At 33.8% G+C, this 22,060-nt stretch overlaps 1 protein-coding gene across 6 annotated transcripts in view; it reads right to left on the minus strand.

The window, feature by feature from the left end:
* Window positions 1-22,060, minus strand: part of ATRNL1 (attractin like 1) — an 832,634-nt gene that overhangs the window by 495,922 nt on the left and 314,652 nt on the right. For all 6 annotated transcript variants that reach the window (XM_017944361.3, XM_017944358.3, XM_017944357.3 and 3 more), the window contains one exon: window positions 21,254-21,306. In XM_017944361.3, the coding sequence (XP_017799850.1) occupies window positions 21,254-21,306 (53 nt within the window). The remainder of the gene's footprint in view (window positions 1-21,253; window positions 21,307-22,060) is intronic.

The raw sequence follows: 22,060 nt of genomic DNA on the forward strand, positions 1-22,060 counted from the left end.
AGGCATCTAAAAAGGACCAGACTCAAAATGACAGTGCCTTGGACAGGGTGGGAGAAGTAGAACAAAGATATATATCTTTGGGATATATTGTATAAGGAAATCCAACTGAACTACTAAACACCCTCACAAAGTAAGAGGAGGAAAGAAAGGTATCAGAGAATGGGACTCAAAGAAGGTTTTCCAATCAGGAATCAAAGGCTTTCAGATATTTGACAAAAGTAAGTATATAGGCATTATGTACATTTACTGAAATGAGGAAGTCGAGTAAAGAATGAAATTTTGGAAAATGAGGAAAAATCAAGAGTTCTGTTTTGAAAATATTGAATATGACTTTCTAATAAAATATCTAAATGATGATATCAAACAAAGTCAGAGAAATCAGTCTGCAGCTCAGAAAAGTGATCAAAACTACACGTTTTGGAACGTCAAAATTTAGATGCTACTTAAAACTATGGGAACTGATAAGGTCAAGTAGGGAAAAAAGTAAAAAAGACTAAAACGGTGCAGTCAGTGACAGAGTAGGAAAAATTGGAAAGTATGACAGGAAAGTCAAGAAATAGACTGTTTCAACTGTTCGATTCTGTGGGATGCTTCCTTAGAAAAGCAATGTCTATGGAGTTGTGGGGATTGAAGAGGAAATGGGTGGTACAGATTTGGTGACAAGTTTAGGCAACTATTTTGGGAAGGGTTGATCTGAAAGAAAATACAGAAATGGTGCTATAGTTGGAGAAGTACAAGGGGAGTAGAAAAATTTTATTTTTAACATAAGATATATTAAAACATGTATATGTGTGTGCTAAGGAAATTGGTCCAGTAGAGTCTAAGCAATTGTTGATAAGGGAGAAATGGAAGAGCAAAGGCCCTTATAGTGTTAAAGGAATAAAATTTAGAGCAAAACAATTTAAAAATAGGCTTTTGTTAGGAACAGAGGCATTCTTTCCTTGATAATAAAGGCAGAGAAAATAAGTATAAGTGCAAAAAAGTGTGTTGATTGTGGTGGTGAAAAAAAATGGGGATATTCCCATCTATTTGCTTATATTTTCTCAATGAAGTAGGAGGTAAAATTATTAGCTCGTGCAGATAAAGGTTTGAGAATAGAGATGAAATTTTAAAACACTTATTTGGAGAGTATTAAAAGGGAAATGCAGGAAAACTACCAGGTAGTTTTGCATTTTCCTTTGATAAAGTTCAAGACCAACCAGTCAACACAGCTATATGATTTTTTCCCCCCAGCAATGTGAGGGTGAAGAAAGTCAGACACAGAGTAGTGAAGAGTTGGGTTAACCAGAGTCTGAGTTTTGCTACACAAATAGATAGAAGAAACAGGAGTGGGAAGAAAATATACAGTATTAGCTAAGGACTGATAACTATAATGGACCATAAAACCTCATGTGGTTAAGGGTATAAAAGAAGACAGCAGGGCACTAGGAAAGGGTGAAAATGAGAAAACAAGTAGGGTTAATGAATAACAAATTTCAATGAGTTTGAATAATTATGGCATGGGTACTTAGTGAGCAAGAAGGACTAAAGGTGGTAAGATATTTGAATTTGATATTTCATAGGTAATGTTATTAATGACAAGGTATAGGGTAATACCATTGTTATACCCTAGTGCACGGGTCAGGAAACCCATAAAATTTTTAAAGAAAGAAAGAATAAAACCCCAGAATCAATGAGCATATATAATTCCCAATTTTGCTTTCTAAATATTATTCTCCAATATAAGAAACCATGGCATCTTGGGGAAATGGGAACTAGTTGATACCAGGGCTGGAAGACAGAAAGTACAAGGTAAGCCTGAACTATCTTGTAGTGCCAGAAAATAAGGATGCACTCAACAAATGATGGAGTCATGTTAAAAAACACAGAAGCCAAACTGAGGGGGAGTCTTAATGACCAGATCTGGAACAATTTGAGCTATAAAATAAATAATGAAAGTAATTTCATATATATCATAAAATTAAATAGATATCCATGAGTCCATACTGATATAAATAAATAATTAAACAAATTAATGAGGAGGGAGAAGGAACAGCTCTCCCTTACAGTTAACAGATGTAAAAGAAATTATGAAATAGAAAATCATCATTTGGTAAACACATTAATAATAATTCTTTCATATAAGAATAATCAATGTATGGTAAAAGTTCCCTTTTCCAGCTTCCAAGCCTGTCCTCATTTGTTGGTTCATGGTCCCTTCCCTCACATCTCTCCACTTGCTTCCATCATCACATCTTCTACTACTGTAGTCAAATTTCCTCCGCTTCCCTTTCATAAGAATACTTGTTATTACACTGAGTACACCAGGATAGTCCAGAATAGTCTCTCTCAAAATCCTTAGTTTAAGCATATATGCTAACTTCCTCTTATCTTTTAAGGTGAGTATGTATCACAGGTTCTTGGGAAGATGTAGACGTCTTTGGGGATGCATTAGTCACCCTAACACAGAGTATCAGTAGATAAATAAATGACTGGAAAACTAATACAATTTAGTAACCATTTTCTCTAGGTAGAGAAATTAGTAATTTTTATTTTTATTTATCTCTTTTCTAGAACGAACACGCAGTATTTCTACTATTGGGTCAAAAAAAAAATGTAAACCAGTGTTCAGAGAGTTTCTTTGTTTTAATCCTTGATCTTCAACATGTTTTTCACATGATGTATACCTACATATTAAATAGATTGATACACAGATGACCCTATACAACAAAGGTTTGAACTATGCAAGTCCACTCATATGTGAATTTTCTTCCACATGTGCCACCTCTGAGACAGGAAGACCAGCCCCTCCTCTTCCTCATCCTCAGTCTACTCAACATGATGATGCTGAGAATGAAGACCTTTATGATGATCCATTTCCACTTCTACTTCTAGTAAACATAGTTTCTCTTCCTTATGACTTTCTTAATATATTTTCTTTTCTCTAGCTTACTTGACTGTAAGAATACAGTATATAATGCATATAACATACAAAATATATGTGAATCAACTGTTTATGTTATTGGTAAGGTTTCTGGCCAATAGTATCCTATTAGCAGTTAAGTTCAGGGAGAGTAAAAAGATATATGCAGATTTTCGACTACATGCAGGGTTGGTGCCTCTATATCCCATGGGGTTCAAGGGTCAACTGTATTTATGTTTCTCTCCAAAAATGGCATATTTCATTCCTAATACACAAAATTCTCAGATATAGGCTAACAAAAACATACAAGATAATCAGTCTCTCATCCTAGTCTTACATGACCAGAATATGCCCAGGGTTAAGTTTCAACGTGCAGAAGTTGATTTTTTTAAGGTTGTTTAGTCAATACTGGTCTAGCAGCCATAGTGCAAAAAAGTGTCTGCTATTTACTACAAGAACAAATTATATACTAAATTAAGCTGATGAGTAAAACACATTGCATGAAAAAGGAGTTTAAGCAAAAAAATATATATATAAAGAGAAAAGGCTTTCAACGTATACAAGATGTTTAAAGAAGTCAGATATTAAAAACTAATGATGAGCTGGAAAGTGACGACTAAAAATGTATATGCATAAAAAGACATTTTGAAAGAGAACTTAAACTAAGAAGAAAGTTTCTGAGTACATTATATGCTTGGAATGATGAACAGCAAGTAGCGAATATTTAAGATTTGCTTTACTCTTGCAACAAAATCTGCAGGAAATAATGTATTTTTTAAGAAGATAGTAACCAGTGATAAAAAATCATCAAGGTGTATATTGGAAATATCTTTATATCTGAGATGCAAGATGGCAGGCATGTTAGGATAACAAATAAAAATAAGCCTGATTTGCATATGCTATATCAATGGCACTACTCATGTAAATTTCAACTAATTGGAAACAAGAATCTTAGATATAAATTTTGAATTGTTTCTGAAATTTTATATTTGAATTTTTTGAGAAACAAACTGCAGCTTAATAATTTGCTTTTTCACTGAGTTACTGTTTCCATTTTAATTTAGCATCATCTATACCATTTAAGGAGATCTTGGTTGTAATCTCCCATGTAACAACTAAGTTATTTTATGCAAGTTAATTAAGTTCAATGAGACCCAGTGGTACAACAGGGATAAAACCACCTATGTCATAGGATTACTCTGTGAATTAAACATAATTATGTGAGTGTGTATTTGGCTTAGAGAAGACTGTCTGATAAAATAAAGGCATTCGATAAAGTTATTTTACTTCCTTATTCACTGTAGTGATTTCTGAATGAATTCTGAAGGATTTCAAAAGTTAGATTCTCGTATGTATATTTATATTCATATGTTTGTTAATAAACATATGTTTATGATCTTACAGTCAGCCATCCTGAGGAGTCTGTAAAGGATACATACAGACTTTGACAATAATATCAGGAGTCCAAAAACGTTTAAACAATGGTACGATTATAAATATAAGTATCTGAAAACTTAGACTATTGTTTAGTAAATGATAAAAACCCATGTGAAAAAAAGCACAAATATTTTAATAGTCTCAGTGTGCCGTAGTGATATTTTACAGATAGCTCTAGGAACATACCTCAAAAAATAAACCAAAAATGGTCTCTTTTATGCCCTATTGCCCTCACCAAGCTACTTTACATACTGAAAGCAGGCTGATTATTTTAAAAGCAAAATGTAACATTTTTCTCTCCTCTAAATATCCTTCAATGGCATCCTATTTTTCTTATGATAAAGACCATATCTTACATGTTCTATAAAGCACAGCATTGTTTGGATCTTGCAGATCTCGTAAGCTTCCTATTTTTGCTTTGTATATTCTAGGTGTTTCAGTGTTGGTTTTCTTTTAGTAACTCAAACATTCCATGTTCTTTCTAGCCACAAATCTTTGTACATGCTGTCCCTTTTGGTTTCACTTCTTCCTATCTATCCTCATACTATCACATCTTATCAAGTCATTTCTTCAAATCAAAACTCAATCATTCCCTTACCTCAACTACTCCCTATCTCACAAATTAGGTCAGGCCCTCTTGTAATATATTCCCTAAGCTCTATAAAGTTTGGGAATACATTCCCAAAACTCTACAATTCTCATTCAGAGTTCTTATGAAAATCACACCTAAGAAAATCATATAACTGGTTTAATATTTATTTTCTCTAGTAGCGTATAAGCTTCAATAGAGGAAAAACCATTTTGTTCACTTTGTTATCCAGAGTCTAACAAAGTAGCTAGTCAATAAATACATGTAGAATGAATAAACACAAGTCAGTAAATGCAAGTAAATGACAGTCTCTCCAAGCTCTAACAGTCAAATCCTCCAGAAAGTAATTTAATGAGAAAAAATATGTCACACTTGGGAATACTGAAATTATTAGAAATTATTAATATAAAATTGTTTTGTATGTAAATATTTAATAAATACTAATTTTTCCTTGTTTGCTCAACTGTACTATCCATGTTTAAAATTACTGAACCTGAAACATTTAAAACAATTTCAAAAATAAAATCTATTGCACAAGTTTTGCAGGTTCAACATTTGCTGGATATCATATCATAGCAAAAAACACAGTTGTAATCCAGACTCTGAAAACTACTAATTGTCTGACTTAAATACACATTTTTTTTTTTTTTTTTTTTTTTTCAGGTCACTGACTATTTTGTTTAATGCAAAGTTACCATTTAAACCATACATTCATCCTTCGATATTATGTAGTGATTGGTTCTAGGACCCCTTGTAGATACAAAATTCCCCTTAGTGATACAAAAATGATATAGTATTTCCATGTCACCTATGCATATCCTCCCATATACTTTAAATCATTTCCAGATTATTTATAATACATAACACATTTACATATATAATGCAATTTATATATGTAACACTATATTTTATGTAATGCTAGATTCATATATGTAATGCTCTATATATTACATTATATATGTAATATCTTTAGATATATAATGCTATTTATATATGTTTATATATACAACTATATGAATAGTTGTTTTATTGTATTGTTTTTTATTTGACTTATTTTTATTGCATTTTGTAAGCTTTTTTTTTTTAAATTTATTTATTATTATTATACTGTAAGTTGTAGGGTACATGTGCATAACGTGCAGGTTTGTTACATATGTATACCTGTGCCTTGTTGGTGTGCTGCACCCATCAACTCGTCATTTACATCAGGTATAACTCCCAATGCAATCCCTCCCCCCTCCCCCCTCCCCATGATAGGCCCCGGTGTGTGATGTTCCCCTTCCCGAGTCCAAGTGATCTCATTGTTCAGTTCCCACCTATGAGTGAGAACATGCGGTGTTTGGTTTTCTGTTCCTGTGATAGTTTGCTAAGAATGATGGATTCCAGCTGCATCCATGTCCCTACAAAGGACACAAACTCATCCTTTTTTATGGCTGCATAGTATTCCATGGTGTATATGTGCCACATTTTCTTAATCCAATCTGTCACTGATGGACATTTGGGTTGATTCCAAGTCTTTGCTATTGTGAATAGTGCTGCAATAAACATACGTGTGCATGTGTCTTTAGAGCAGCATAATTTATAATCCTTTGGGTATATACCCAGTAATGGGATGGCTGGGTCATATGGTACATCTAGTTCTAGATCCTTGAGGAATCGCCATACTGTTTTCCATAATGGTTGAACTAGTTTACAATCCCACCAACAGTGTAAAAGTGTTCCTATTTCTCCACATCCTCTCCAGCACCTGTTGTTTCCTGACTTTTTAATGATCGCCATTCTAACTGGTGTGAGATGGTATCTCATTGTGGTTTTGATTTGCATTTCTCTGATGGCCAGTGATGATGAGCATTTTTTCATATGTCTGTTGGCTGTATGAATGTCCTCTTTTGAGAAATGTCTGTTCATATCCTTTGCCCACTTTTTGATGGGGTTGTTTGTTTTTTTCTTGTAAATTTGTTTGAGTTCTTTGTAGGTTCTGGATATTAGCCCTTTGTCAGATGAGTAGATTGCAAAAATTTTCTCCCATTCTGTAGGTTGCCTGTTCACTCTGATGGTAGTTTCTTTTGCTGTGCAGAAGCTCTTTAGTTTAATTAGATCCCATTTGTCAATTTTAGCTTTTGCTGCCGTTGCTTTTGGTGTTTTAGACATGAAGTCTTTGCCCATGCCTATGTCCTGAATGGTACTACCTAGGTTTTCCTCTAGGATTTTTATGGTATTAGGTCTAACATTTAAGTCTCTAATCCATCTTGAATTAATTTTCGTATAAGGAGTAAGGAAAGGATCCAGTTTCAGCTTTCTACTTATGGCTAGCCAATTTTCCCAGCACCATTTATTAAATAGGGAATCCTTTCCCCATTTCTTGTTTCTCTCAGGTTTGTCAAAGATCAGATGGTTGGAGATGTGTGGTATTATTTCTGAGGACTCTGTTCTGTTCCATTGGTCTATATCTCTGTTTTGGTACCAGTACCATGCTGTTTTGGTTACTGTAGCCTTGTAGTATAGTTTGAAGTCAGGTAGCGTGATACCTCCAGCTTTGTTCTTTTGACTTAGGATTGTCTTGGAGATGCGGGCTCTTTTTTGGTTCCATATGAACTTTAAAGCAGTTTTTTCCAATTCTGTGAAGAAACTCATTGGTAGCTTGATGGGGATGGCATTGAATCTATAAATTACCTTGGGCAGTATGGCCATTTTCACGATATTAATTCTTCCTATCCATGAGCATGGTATGTTCTTCCATTTGTTTGTGTCCTCTTTTATTTCACTGAGCAGTGGTTTGTAGTTCTCCTTGAAGAGGTCCTTTACATCCCTTGTAAGTTGGATTCCTAGGTATTTGATTCTCTTTGAAGCAATTGTGAATGGAAGTTCATTCATGATTTGGCTCTCTGTTTGTCTGTTACTGGTGTATAAGAATGCTTGTGATTTTTGCACATTAATTTTGTATCCTGAGACTTTGCTGAAGTTGCTTATCAGCTTAAGGAGATATTGGGCTGAGACAATGGGGTTTTCTAAATATACAATCATGTCATCTGCAAACAGGGACAATTTGACTTCTTCTTTTCCTAACTGAATACCCTTGATTTCTTTCTCTTGCCTGATTGCCCTAGCCAGAACTTCTAACACTATGTTGAATAGGAGTGGTGAGAGAGGGCATCCCTGTCTTGTGCCAGTTTTCAAAGGGAATTTTTCCAGTTTTTGCCCATTCAGTATGATATTGGCTGTGGGTTTGTCATAAATAGCTCTTATTATTTTGAGGTACGTTCCATCAATACCGAATTTATTGAGCGTTTTTAGCATGAAGGGCTGTTGAATTTTGTCAAAAGCCTTTTCTGCATCTATTGAGATAACCATGTGGTTCTTGTCTTTGGTTCTGTTTATATGCTGGATTATGTTTATTGATTTGTGAATGTTGAACCAGCCTTGCATCCCAGGGATGAAGCCCACTTGATCATGGTGGATAAGCTTTTTGATGTGTTGCTGAATCCGGTTTGCCAGTATTTTATTGAGGATTTTTGCATCTATGTTCATCAGGGATATTGGTCTAAAATTCTCTTTTTTTGTTGTATCTCTGCCAGGCTTTGGTATCAGGATGATGTTGGCCTCATAAAATGAGTTAGGGAGGATTCCCTCTTTTTCTATTGATTGGAATAGTTTCAGAAGGAATGGTACCAACTCCTCCTTGTACCTCTGGTAGAATTCAGCTGTGAATCCATCTGGTCCTGGACTTTTTTTGGTTGGTAGGCTATTAATTGTTGCCTCAATTTCAGAGCCTGCTATTGGTCTATTCAGGGATTCAACTTCTTCCTGGTTTAGTCTTGGAAGAGTGTAAGTGTCCAGGAAATTATCCATTTCTTCTAGATTTTCCAGTTTATTTGCGTAGAGGTGTTTATAGTATTCTCTGATGGTAGTTTGTATTTCTGTGGGGTCGGTGGTGATATCCCCTTTATCATTTTTAATTGTGTCGATTTGATTCTTCTCTCTTTTCTTCTTTATTAGTCTTGCTAGTGGTCTGTCAATTTTGTTGATCTTTTCAAAAAACCAACTCCTGGATTCATTGATTTTTTGGAGGGTTTTTTGTGTCTCTATCTCCTTCAGTTCTGCTCTGATCTTAGTTATTTCTTGCCTTCTGCTAGCTTTCGAATGTGTTTGCTCTTGCTTCTCTAGTTCTTTTAATTGTGATGTTAGAGTGTCAATTTTAGATCTTTCCTGCTTTCTCTTGTGGGCATTTAGTGCTATAAATTTCCCTCTACACACTGCTTTAAATGTGTCCCAGAGATTCTGGTATGTTGTATCTTTGTTCTCATTGGTTTCAAAGAACATCTTTATTTCTGCCTTCATTTCGTGATGTACCCAGTAGTCATTCAGGAGCAGGTTGTTCAGTTTCCATGTAGTTGAGCAGTTTTGATTGAGTTTCTTAGTCCTGAGTTCTAGTTTGATTGCACTGTGGTCTGAGAGACAGTTTGTTATAATTTCTGTTCTTGTACATTTGCTGAGGAGTGCTTTACTTCCAATTACGTGGTCAATTTTGGAATAAGTACGATGTGGTGCTGAGAAGAATGTATATTCTGTTGATTTGGGGTGGAGAGTTCTATAGATGTCTATTAGGTCTGCTTGCTGCAGAGATGAGTTCAATTCCTGGATATCCTTGTTAACTTTCTGTCTCGTTGATCTGTCTAATGTCTCTGCTGCTGATACCCAGGCAAACAGAGTCTGGAGTGGACCTCAAGCAATCTCCAACAGACCTACAGCTGAGGGTCCTGACTGTTAGAAGGAAAACTATCAAACAGGAAGGACACCTACACCAAAACCCCATCAGTACATCACCATCATCAAAGACCAGAGGCAGATAAAACCACAAAGATGGGGAAAAAGCAGGGCAGAAAAGCTGGAAATTCAAAAAACAAGAGCGCATCTCCCCCGGCAAAGGAGCGCAGCTCATCGCCAGCAACGGATCAAAGCTGGACGGAGAATGACTTTGACGAGATGAGAGAAGAAGGCTTCAGTCCATCAAATTTCTCAGAGCTAAAGGAGGAATTACGTACCCAGCGCAAAGAAACTAAAAATCTTGAAAAAAAAGTGGAAGAATTGACGGCTAGACTAATTAATGCAGAGAAGGTCATAAACGAAATGAAAGAGATGAAAAGCATGACACGAGAAATACGTGACAAATGCACAAGCTTCAGTAACCGACTCGATCAACTGGAAGAAAGAGTATCAGCGATTGAGGATCAAATGAATGAAATGAAGCGAGAAGAGAAACCAAAAGAAAAAAGAAGAAAAAGAAATGAACAAAGCCTGCAAGAAGTATGGGATTATGTAAAAAGACCAAATCTCCGTCTGATTGGGGTGCCTGAAAGTGAGGGGGAAAATGGAACCAAGTTGGAAAACACTCTTCAGGATATCATCCAGGAGAACTTCCCCAACCTAGTAGGGCAGGCCAACATTCAAATCCAGGAAATACAGAGAACACCACAAAGATACTCCTCGAGAAGAGCAACTCCAAGACACATAATTGCCAGATTCACCAAAGTTGAAATGAAGGAAAAAATCTTAAGGGCAGCCAGAGAGAAAGGTCGGGTTACCCACAAAGGGAAGCCCATCAGACTCACAGCAGATCTCTCGGCAGAAACTCTCCAAGCCAGAAGAGAGTGGGGGCCAATATTCAACATTCTTAAAGAAAAGAATTTTAAACCCAGAATTTCATATCCAGCCAAACTAAGTTTCATAAGTGAAGGAGAAGTAAAATCCTTTACAGATAAGCAAATGCTTAGAGATTTTGTCACCACTAGGCCTGCCTTACAAAAGACCCTGAAGGAAGTACTAAACATGGAAAGGAACAACCAGTACCAGCCATCTCAAAAACATGCCAAAATGTAAAGACCATCGAGGCTAGGAAGAAACTATATCAACTAATGAGCAAAATAACCAGTTAATATCATAATGGCAGGATCAAGTTCACACATAACAATCTTAACCTTAAATGTAAATGGACTAAATGCTCCAATGAAAAGACACAGACTGGCAAACTGGATAAAGAGTCAAGACCCATCAGTCTGCTGTATTCAGGAGACCCATCTCACACGCAGAGACATACATAGGCTCAAAATAAAGGGATGGAGGAAGATTTACCAAGCAAATGGAGAACAAAAAAAAGCGGGGGTTGCAATACTAGTCTCTGATAAAACAGACTTTAAACCATCAAAAATCAAAAGAGACAAAGAAGGCCATTACATAATGGTAAAGGGATCAATTCAACAGGAAGAGCTAACTATCCTAAATATATATGCACCCAATACAGGAGCACCCAGATTCATAAAGCAAGTCCTTAGAGACTTACAAAGAGACTTAGACTCCCATACAATAATAATGGGAGACTTCAACACTCCACTGTTAAATACACATTTAAATTCATTCAGTCTTACAAATAAATTTTTTACATAAATAAATAAAAAAGAATAGATGATTATCACCAATGCCATACATTAATTCTTCTAATTTATGGGATTTTTAATAATATGCCATGACCTATCAGAAGTCACCTTTTTTTTTTTACTTCATAGTAGCTCAAAATCACTAAACTTTCAATTATCCTGCAATGATGAATGGTCATCTATTTAGTTTCATTTGAAAGAAATGTTCAACAGGTTAAGAAAACAAACCTTGAAATTCATTTTTCTTCAAATAAAAAACTGATGCTTAAAGTTTTTCAATGATATAATAGTATTACCTTATGTCCATAATAAACTTAAAGCAACTTTTACTTGATAATCTACAATATGATCTCCAGACATTTTTGCTCAAGTACCCTAACAATAAAAATGCTTGCACATACAGCTACAATAAATGTATATTCACTTATTTATTAATAATTTATATGAGTCTACTAGCATTAAACATAACTGAAGGTCTGTTATGAGTCATACAGATTTCTAAGTATGGAAATCCAATAAAACAAGGTCCTGTGTTCAAAGAATTTCTTTCTAGTAAAATTTCATTTTACTTAAAAACCTAAATTCAAATTAAAAACAGAAAACAACTGAGGTAATTGTATACTATGTAAGTGTTAGGATGGAAATAAAAGGTTTGTGATATCTGGAGAAGTCACTTTTGTTAGGGTTGGAATATTACCTGGGGATAGAGTACTTGAAAGAGAAAAGTAGTAAACGCTATAATCTATTGTAAAGTTTGAGATATCTAAGGAAAAGTAAATTAAGTAATTAAAGACATACAAATAAAATGACTTGCCATATGTCTTAGTCTGTTTTGTGCTGCTATAACAGAATGCTACAAAATATCACATACTGGACAATTTATAATAAATAGAAATGTATGGGGTCACAGTTTTGAAGGCTGGGAAGTAAAACACCAAACAGCTGGCATCTGGTGAGGGCCTTCTTGCTGTGTCATCCTACGGCAGAAGGCCAAAGGGCAAGAGAGAACAAGAGGGGACTGAACTTGCCTTTCAATAACAGCACAAATCTCACCTATGAGGGTGGAGTTTTCAAGGCCTAGTCACCTCTTAAAAGTCCCGATCCCAGCACTTTGGGAGGCCAAGAAGGGCAGATCATGAGGTCAGGAAATCAAGTCCATCCTGGCTAACACGGTGAAACCCCGTCTCTACTAAAAATACAAAAACAAAATAAGCCGGGCATGGTGGCAGGCACCTGTAGTCCCAGCTACTCAGGAGGCTGAGGCAGGAGAATGGCGTGAACCCGGGGGCGAAGCTTGCAGATAGGGCCACTGCACTCCAGCCTGGGCAACAGAGCAAGACTCCATCTCAAAAAAAAAAAAAGGTCCCATGTCTTAATACTGTTAAAATGTCAATTAAATTTCAGCATGAGTTTTGGAGGCAACAAGCATTCAAACCATAGTACCATATAAATTCCCAAATTATCAGGAACTTCATCTTATACTCCATCTTGTTCATAGATTTAGTGGCATATTCTAATACAAGTATGGGAGCCAGTGGATGCAGTTAGAGTTACAGCTTGTTTGGATATCTATTAAAGTAGGAATTTCTTACTATTCTTCCTGTTTGTAATCTAAGTGAATATTCTAAAAGTGTATTTTTAAATTTGAACCTTAAGGTAATTTATTGGAATGAATGCCTTTCAGAAAAACTCAGTTGAATGAAATTCTATAATGGAATTACATAAAATATTTATATCAATTTTGGGAAGTTACGATATCTTTGGATGAAGATTTCTTATTTGAAAAAACGGTACGATTTTTTAATTGTTTAGATCCTCTTATTTCCTTCAGCATAATGTTTTTATTCTATTCATATAAAAACTTTTTGCTTACCCATACCACTAATTTCCACTTCTTTAATGGTTAAGAGGGTTGAAACCTGCCTTTACTATTTCCTGTGTGATCTTATACAAATTAGCTCAGCTTTCTCTCTCTCTGTTTTCTTATCTATAAAATGGGAATAATAAGCACACCCTTCCCATTTGAGTATTACATAAGCTAATACATATAAAAAGCTGAGAACAGTCTAGTACAGTAAGTTCTCAATAAGTGTTAACTAGTATGATCGTTATTTTAAATTCTGGTGGTTGTTCTTTACCAGTTTGGGAAAAATTATGTTTTATTTACTAAATGCTAATAATGAGCTATATATCTATAAGAAAAAAATTCACAGTAAGAATACTATGCATGTTATGACCTCTATGACATAAAATCATTCTCAGGACATGATGCAGAGATTTATTTAGAAGGCAGGCAGTCCTTTCAGTAGGCCATTCAACATTTTATACACAAATAAAGAACTATTTACCTCTGGCTCAAGGCAGACACAGCCCCACACTAGGGTACATGGCTTAGTGAGAAAAGTAAGTACAGCATATCAGCTCTCAATCTTGCTCTCAGCTGAGTACCCTTACAAAGCATACACACTACACAACTCAACTTGGGGGACCCGGTAGAAGGTTTATGGACATTTTTATTTCCTTCCTTAAACTTTTTCTTGTATTATTTTTACAGTGAGTCTATGATTTTTTTTCCTTTTAGCTATTTTAAATTTTCTTAGAATCATGTTTATTATCCTTCATTTTGGATATGCTAAAAGAGTAAATAATTCTGAAATAAAAATCTAAAAGTACGGGGATATAGGCTTCAGAAAATTTAATAAAAACAGTGATGAATCAAAGAACAAGGTCAAAATGCCAAAAATGTGACTCATTTATGTCTTGTCAGATACTGTTCAACCCATCATGTCTGCAATCTGTTAAATATAAGAATTTAGATTCTTGGTTTTTATTAAGGTCACTCTGCCCCATTTGCAAAGGAAACAGCCAGATCCTACTTAAATGGCAATTTATATCCAATGGTTAAAAAGTAATATAAAACATTCAGTAACAATATGTTCAGTTTAAAACCGGAAAAATATTTTATTCAGTTGTAGAAAACCAGGATAATAATTAGTTTCATTGTTTTCTATTACATATTATTGTAAGTAATTAAAGTGACATACTATTTTAAGTCATCTTTTTCAACTTAAATTTCCTACTCTCAAAATAGGTAGTTTTATTATTACTACAAAATTCCACCATGAACTCTAAATGAAAGAAACTCTAAAAAAAGAAATTCAATATAAAACAATAATTTTTTAAAGAGTAAAAGATGAAATAAAATGTGTTCAATTACTTGGAACTATATTAAAACACAGTAATTAGTGGTGTGAGCATTGCAAATTACACGTATTTAAAGAATTAGCAAATTCTACATTTTGAAATATATCATCTATATAGCATTTCCATAGTCTAGTCTTTCATTTTAAGGTTTTCTGTGTTAAAATTGTTATTACAATTAAAAGAAAGCATTTAAGGAAAAAAAAAAAACAGTAGTACTTTGTGTGACTACTACTTTTTGTATTTACTAAGAATATATTGAGTAATTCAATGTTTACAAGGGCCAAATTAGTTAACACTGAATGTTTTTCCTCTTTTGTGAGGCATGCTTTGGTTTTTGGTTTTAAACTGAACTTTGAAAAACTACTAAGTAAATAGAGTACAACTGGTGACATTGCTTTCAGTTAAGTTAATACCACATTGCATTCAATTGCTTTAAGTTACAATGTGGACTTGCATCTTAAATTTCGATCTAATCTTGAAAATTAGAATAGTTTCTATTAACATTATTACAAGAGTTATTGTCCTTTTCTTTTTTAAGCATCATTTCCTTTCAAATATTAAGCTTTAAAGGTCTCACAACAATCCCAAGAGTGCCACCTAGTGTTTTATGGTTATGCTTTTGATATTTCTAAAAGAACACAGGGGTCCTATATAATCTAGAGAAGAGTTGTCCAATAAGGTCACCACTACCATATGTGGCTATTGACTAGTTGAAAAGTGACTGATTTGAATTAAAATGTGATGTAAGTATGGAATGTAAACTTTGTTTCAAACAGCAGTACAAAAAAAGTAAGATATCTCATTAATGATTTAATGACTTTTAAAACTGATTACACATTAAAATGAAAAAATTTTAGATATGTTAAGCTAAAAAAACTTTTATTAACATTTATTTTACTCATTTTCTATAACTTTTTAAAGGAAGCTACTAGAAAATTTTAAATTACATATGTGGCTCACATCATATTTGTATTGGACAACATTGATATAGAAGAAAACTTATGTTAGTCTTCAATATAAAAGTGTTAGACATTAGTATATTTGTAATAAACAGAGATTATATAATGTGTTCATAATGGTAACTAGTTACTCCTTTGGCAAATAAAAGAAACTAAAGGCTCAAAAATATAGAAGAGGAATTTCTAATTTTAAAAAATCAAACAAAAAATATATTCCTATAAAATAAATCCAGGATATTTTAAATAAGAAAAACAAAAATCATGTGGAAAAGCTAGAGAATGAAGACAATTTAAATGACACAGTAATTGGACAGTCTGAGCATCAGTGGGAATAATAATTGCACATGGATTAAAACATGTATGAATCTATAAGCTCATTAGTGACAAAAACTAATTGTCATTTTTGAAAGATATTGAATGAACTTTTTATTTTAAATAAATACATACATGCATAAAAGTAAGTAAAGGAAATAAAAAATACAGGGAAAAACTATAGCTTTTATTATGCCTTTCCTATGCGAACTGTAGCAATAAGTAACCAAACAGCTGATGAAAGAAAATTTGTTTTTACCTAAATATTCAAAACAAAACATGAAGAAGAAATTGGAATATTATAACTTTTCTTTTTTCTTTCTTTTTTTTTTTTTTTTGAGTTTCGCTCTTGTTGCCCAGGCTGGAGTGCAATGGCGCGATCTCGGCTCTCCACAACCTCCACCTCCCAGGTTCAAGCAATTCTCCTGCCTCAGCCTCCCATGTAGCTGGGATTACAGGCATGCACTACCACGCCCAGCTAATTTTGCATTCTTAGTAGAGACAGGGTTTCTCCGTGTTGGTCAGGCTGGTCTCGAACTCCCCACCTCAGGTGATTCACCTGCCTCAGCCTCCCAAAGTGTTGGGATTACAGGTGTGAGCCACTGTACCCAGTGGAATATTATATCTTTTCAATCTTCATCAATTAAAATCTAAACATTGAGCATCAGTGTGTGCCAAGAACATAAGAGACACCAATAGACATGATATGGCTCTTCTAGACAAAGAAAACCAAACCATTTACAATTATTATTTTCTCCAAAATCAAATACAAATTTGATTAAGCCTCTAAATCAGGGTTTCTCAACCTCAATAGTGTTGATATTTTTGGCCACATAAGTCTTTGTTCTGGGAAGGTTGTCCTTTTCATTGCAGGATATTTACCAGCATCCCTAGCCTCTACCCCTGAGACGCCCATGGCACCCACGTCCCACTCCCCAGTTGCGACAAACAAAAATGCCTCCAAACACTGTCAAATGTGTCATAAAGGGCAAAAATGCCTTAACAAAATTTGGGATTTTATTTGCCACATTCTCAATAAAATTTTTTAAAATTAAGAATAGCTAAAAAACGTTTTGTGGATTGGAGGAGGGTGAGGATCTGAAAACTACCTATCAAGTACTATGCTTATTACCTGGAAGATGAAATAATCTGCTCACCAAACCCCCACAACATGCAATTTACCTATATAACAGGCTGCACATGCAGCCCTGAACCTAAAATTAAAGTTAAAAAATAAAAATTACTTTAAAAAGCAACTAAGAACATAATTACATTTTTAAAGATAAAACCGGAATTCATAAATTCTGTAAAAAATAATAATTTAAAAATCTTCTAGCAAATGTGGGCAAAACAAGAGCAAACAGTATATAACAGAAGGAAATTATTAAACACAAAATCTGAAATTGATGAACTAAAAAACATGATCCACAGAAAAGATAAATAAAACCAAAAGCTGATGTTATGAAATAGCAAAACATAAATAAAAATAACCACCAATTAAAAAGCACTAGACCCAAAAATTTTTGTTGAAATACTTAATTTTTATTTAAAGATTTAACTATTCCCGTTTTAAAAGGAGATATAGCATTGTTCCAAATTCATTTTTAAAAGCTATTACCACAATTGCAAATAGAATGGAAATTTTCTTTTTTTTTTTTTAGATGGAGTCTCACTCTGTCACCCAGGCTGGACTGCAGTGGTGCAGTCTCGGCTCACTGCAAGCTCTGCCTCCCAGGTTCATGACATTCTCCCACCTCAGTCTCCTGAGTAGCTGGGACTACAGGTGCCTGCCACCACACCCGGCTAATTTTGTTTTTGTTTTTTATTTTTAGTAGAGATGGGGTTTCACCACATTAGCCAGGATGGTCTCCATCTCCTGACCTCGTGATCCACCCTTCTTGGCCTCCCAAAGTGCTGGGATTACAGGTGTGAGCCACCGTGCTCGGCCAGAAAATAATTTTTAAAAACTGCAGTCATAGGTCATTTATTTAGAAAAAAATAACATGCAAAAAAGACAGACCATCTTCATTCATACTAAAAATATTCTAAATTAAAATATAAACAACTAATATTTAGCAGTATCCAAATACTAATATGCCATGACTAAGTTTGGTTTAGCCCAGAATGAAAAGATGTTTAACATGAGAAAATCTACTAATGTAACTTAGTATTTAATAAGGAAAAATAAAGTTATTCATGATATAACCTTGTCACAAAATACAATAGGAATTTCCTTAATTTGATTCAAGGAATATTCCATAAATTATAATAAACATCCTACCTAATAAGGATATCTATTATCATCACTGTGATTCAGCCCAGAAATAGAGGTCTCAACATCCCAATAAGGGGGAAAAATATTGAAAAAGGAATAAAACTGTGCTTATTTGCATGTAATATAATTAACTGCATTTAAAATCCAAGCAAATCTACAAACAGAATTTAGTAAGCGTTCACCAAAGTGAATGAATATAAGATCAATATACTAAAATGAATTTTATTTTTATATGTCAGAGTAGGAAACAAAAGTTTGAAAAATACAATTTAAAATAGCAACAAAAAACTGAAAAAAAAGATAAATTTTGCACACCCAACAAATCATTTTCAAGGCACGAACACATAAAATCAAGTTCAACATTATTAGTCATTTCAGAAATACAAAACAAAACCACAAAATGCCACTACACACACTCTAGAATGTCTATGATCAAAGAGACAGACAATGTTGTATTGATGAGGACATCAAGGAATGAAATTTCTAGTATCAAAATTTTCTAGTATAAATTTTAAAATGTTACCAACGTTCTGGAAAACCATTTGGCAGTTTCTAAAATAGTTAAGCAAAAACTTATCATACGACCAAACTATACACTGCTAGGAATATATCCAAGGAAAATAAAAACATATGTTCACATAAAGACCCTATGAATGTTCATTCACTGCAGCATTTTTCTTAATAGACAAAACCTAGAAAAAATCCCAAAGTCCATGAACTTACGTATGGACAAAAAAGATAGTATATTCACACAATATATACCATTAACTAAACTAAAAATACTAAAATCGCGATACTAACAAAGTAAAATAGAAATTTCTGATAATCATATAAATTAAGGCAGGAAATGCACTGGACATAAACACCCTTTTCTGATAAAAAATGTACAGCAAAGTAGGAATAGAAGGCAATTTCCTTAACCTGATAAAGACAGTTAGCAAAAACCTGCAAGATACTTAATGATAAAAGACTGAATGCTTTCCCTCTTAGATCAGAAACAAGACAAGAATAAATACTTGCATGTTCACATCTTTTAAACACATTATTAAAGGTGCTAGCTATAGCAATAAGGCAGAAAAAAGAAATAAAACCATTAAGATAGGAAAAGAAGAAATCCAACTGCCATTATTTGCAGAAAACATTGTAGGTGTAGAAATTCTGAGAGAATCAACAAAAAATGGTAGTAGAAGTAAAATGTGACTTTTGCAAAGCTACAGGATGTAAAACCAATATAAAATCAATTATAAATGCCAGAAACAATCAGAAATGAAATATTTAAGCTATCATTATCAATAGCATCACAAATTTAAAATACATAAGGATAAATCTGACAAAAATGTGAAATGTGTAGTTATAATTATAAAATATTAATAATAAAAATTAAAGAATTGAGAAAAAATGAAAAATATGATAATTCCAGACTCACTACAGTTAACATGCCAATTCTCCCCAAATTTATCATAAGTTAAACAAAATCACGAAACAAATTATAGCATTTTTTTGAAAACTGAAAGGCAGATTCTAAAATTCACTTGCAAATGGAAAAAAAAAAAGGAGTAGTCAAAACAAGTTTGAAAAGGAAGAACAAAGTTGGAGAATAAATACTAACCAATTTCCAAACTTATAAAATCACATTAATTGTAATGTCCAGTGTCTGGACTCTTTTCTGTTTCATTAATCTATTTGCTTATTTTTATGCTAATGCAGCATATTTACAAACAAGTGTTTTTCAGCAAAGATGCATAGGAATTCATTGGTTAAAGTATAGTCTTTATATAAAGTGTGCTTGAATATTTAAATATTTACGTGGAGAAAAAGAACTTCAATCCATCACCTACTATATATACAAATATTAATTCAAAATGGACCATATACTTAAATAGAAAACTTAAAAATGTAATATTTCTACCAAAACCTTGGGAAAATCATAGTCACCTGTTAGGCTAAGATTTCACAAAAGAACAAACTGATAAGTCAAGCTTCATCTAAATTAAAATCTGTTCTTCAAGAAAACAGTGTTAATAGGGTAAAAAGACAAGTTACCACTAGTAAAAAATATTTGCAAGTCATATATCTGATAAAGGACTTGTATCTAGAATGAAGTATGTGGAAAATTCATTAATATAAAAACAATCTAAAAAGTGGGCAATGGATTTCAACAGACCCTTCATCTAATAAAATATACAGATGGCAAACAATCCTATGAAAAGATGCTGAACATCATTAGTAATTAGGAAAATGCAAATTAAAATGAGAGTTAGATACCATTCCACACCTATTAGAATAGCTAAAACTTGGACTAACTCTGAAAAAGGCTGTGAAATGTGGAAAAACTGAAACTCTCATACACTGATGATGGGAATGTAAAATGGTACAACCATTTGGGAAACAGCATTTGGTTGTTTCTTTAAAAGTTAAAGATAGGCTGGGCGCAGTGGCTCGCATCTGTAATCCCAACACTTTGGGAGGCCGAGGCAGGCAGATCATGAGGTCAGGAGTTCGAGACCAGCCTGACCAACATGGCAAAACCCCATCTCTACTAAAAATACAAAATTTAGCTGGCCGTGGTGGCAGGCTCATTTAATGCCAGCTACTCGGGAGGCTAAGGCAGGAGAATCACTTGAACCTGAGAGGCAGAGGTTGCAGTGAGCTGAGATCGTGCCATTGCACTCCAGCCTGGGCCACAAGAGCAAGACTCCGTCTCAGAAAACAAAACAAAAGTTAAATGTATACCTATCATATAATCAGTACCCAATGAAAGTATCTGTTGGTACAAAATCAGTGCAGCCTTTTAGTAATGCCCAAAATTCTGCAAAATATCTATTATAAAATTCAAGTTCTTCAAAAATCCATCATAATGAAAAAGATTACATTAAAATCACATGAGTTTACTCAAGTTCTATACTTTGTTCTATGTTCAGAATAAAATCTATTGCTATTTCACTGTTCAGAGTAGAAAAAAATGCACCAAATATAATTAAGATAATATATTTCTTAGCAATACACATGAAGTTATATTATAAAATTTAAGAAACAGAAATTGCAAGATATTAATGACAATTTTAGTTATTTAAGATGACCTTTATTATTTGAAACTAATAGTATGTACCAATTATTTAAAATGAAGAATATACAAATACTTACAATAACATGTTCCTCTAAGTGGATTACCAACATAGCGATTTTCAGAGTCACATCTGCAGAAACACAAAAACTTATTTACTATTAAACAATGCAATTCAAAAGCCTCATGTTTTACTACAAGCAAAAAAGTATTTATATTCTACATCAAAACATACTTAAAACTATACCATTATTTGAAATTTCAAAAACACATCTTCGAAAGATGTGTGTGAAATCTGAATTAATTGTAGAAAGCTTTATTTATGAGAAAAAGTGAGAGATGAAATAGTGAAGAAAAAGAAAAACATACATGATAGGCATATAAGGAATGTTAAAAGGCAGATGAAATATAATTATGAGCTTTGGGATATGTATCCTGCCTTAATAAAGAGAAGAAGAAGTGAAAGTCTGAAATAAGATACAAAGATATTTTTAGGTAGAAGAAAATTCAGGGAATTCATAAATCCACATTATTTTCACACTTGTGATTTTTTTTTTTTTTTTTTTTGAAATTAACATATTTTCTCCAGTTTCTCCACCAATTAATCTGTATTTTTTTTTTTTTTTTGAGACGGAGTCTCGCTCTGTCACCCAGGCTGGAGTGCAGTGGCCGGATCTCTGCTCACTGCAAGCTCCGCCTCCCGGGTTTACGCCATTCTCCTGCCTCAGCCTTGGAGTAGCTGGGACTACAGGCGCCCGCCACGTCGCCGGGCTAGTTTTTTGTATTTTTTAGTAGAGACGGAGTTTCACCGTGTTAACCAGGATGGTCTCGATTTCCTGACCTTGTGATCTGCCCGTCTCGGCCTCCCAAAGTGCTGGGATTACAGG

The sequence above is a fragment of the Papio anubis genome, chromosome 11 (genome assembly GCF_008728515.1).
Source record: "Papio anubis isolate 15944 chromosome 11, Panubis1.0, whole genome shotgun sequence".
Classification (NCBI taxonomy): Eukaryota; Metazoa; Chordata; class Mammalia; order Primates; family Cercopithecidae; genus Papio; species Papio anubis.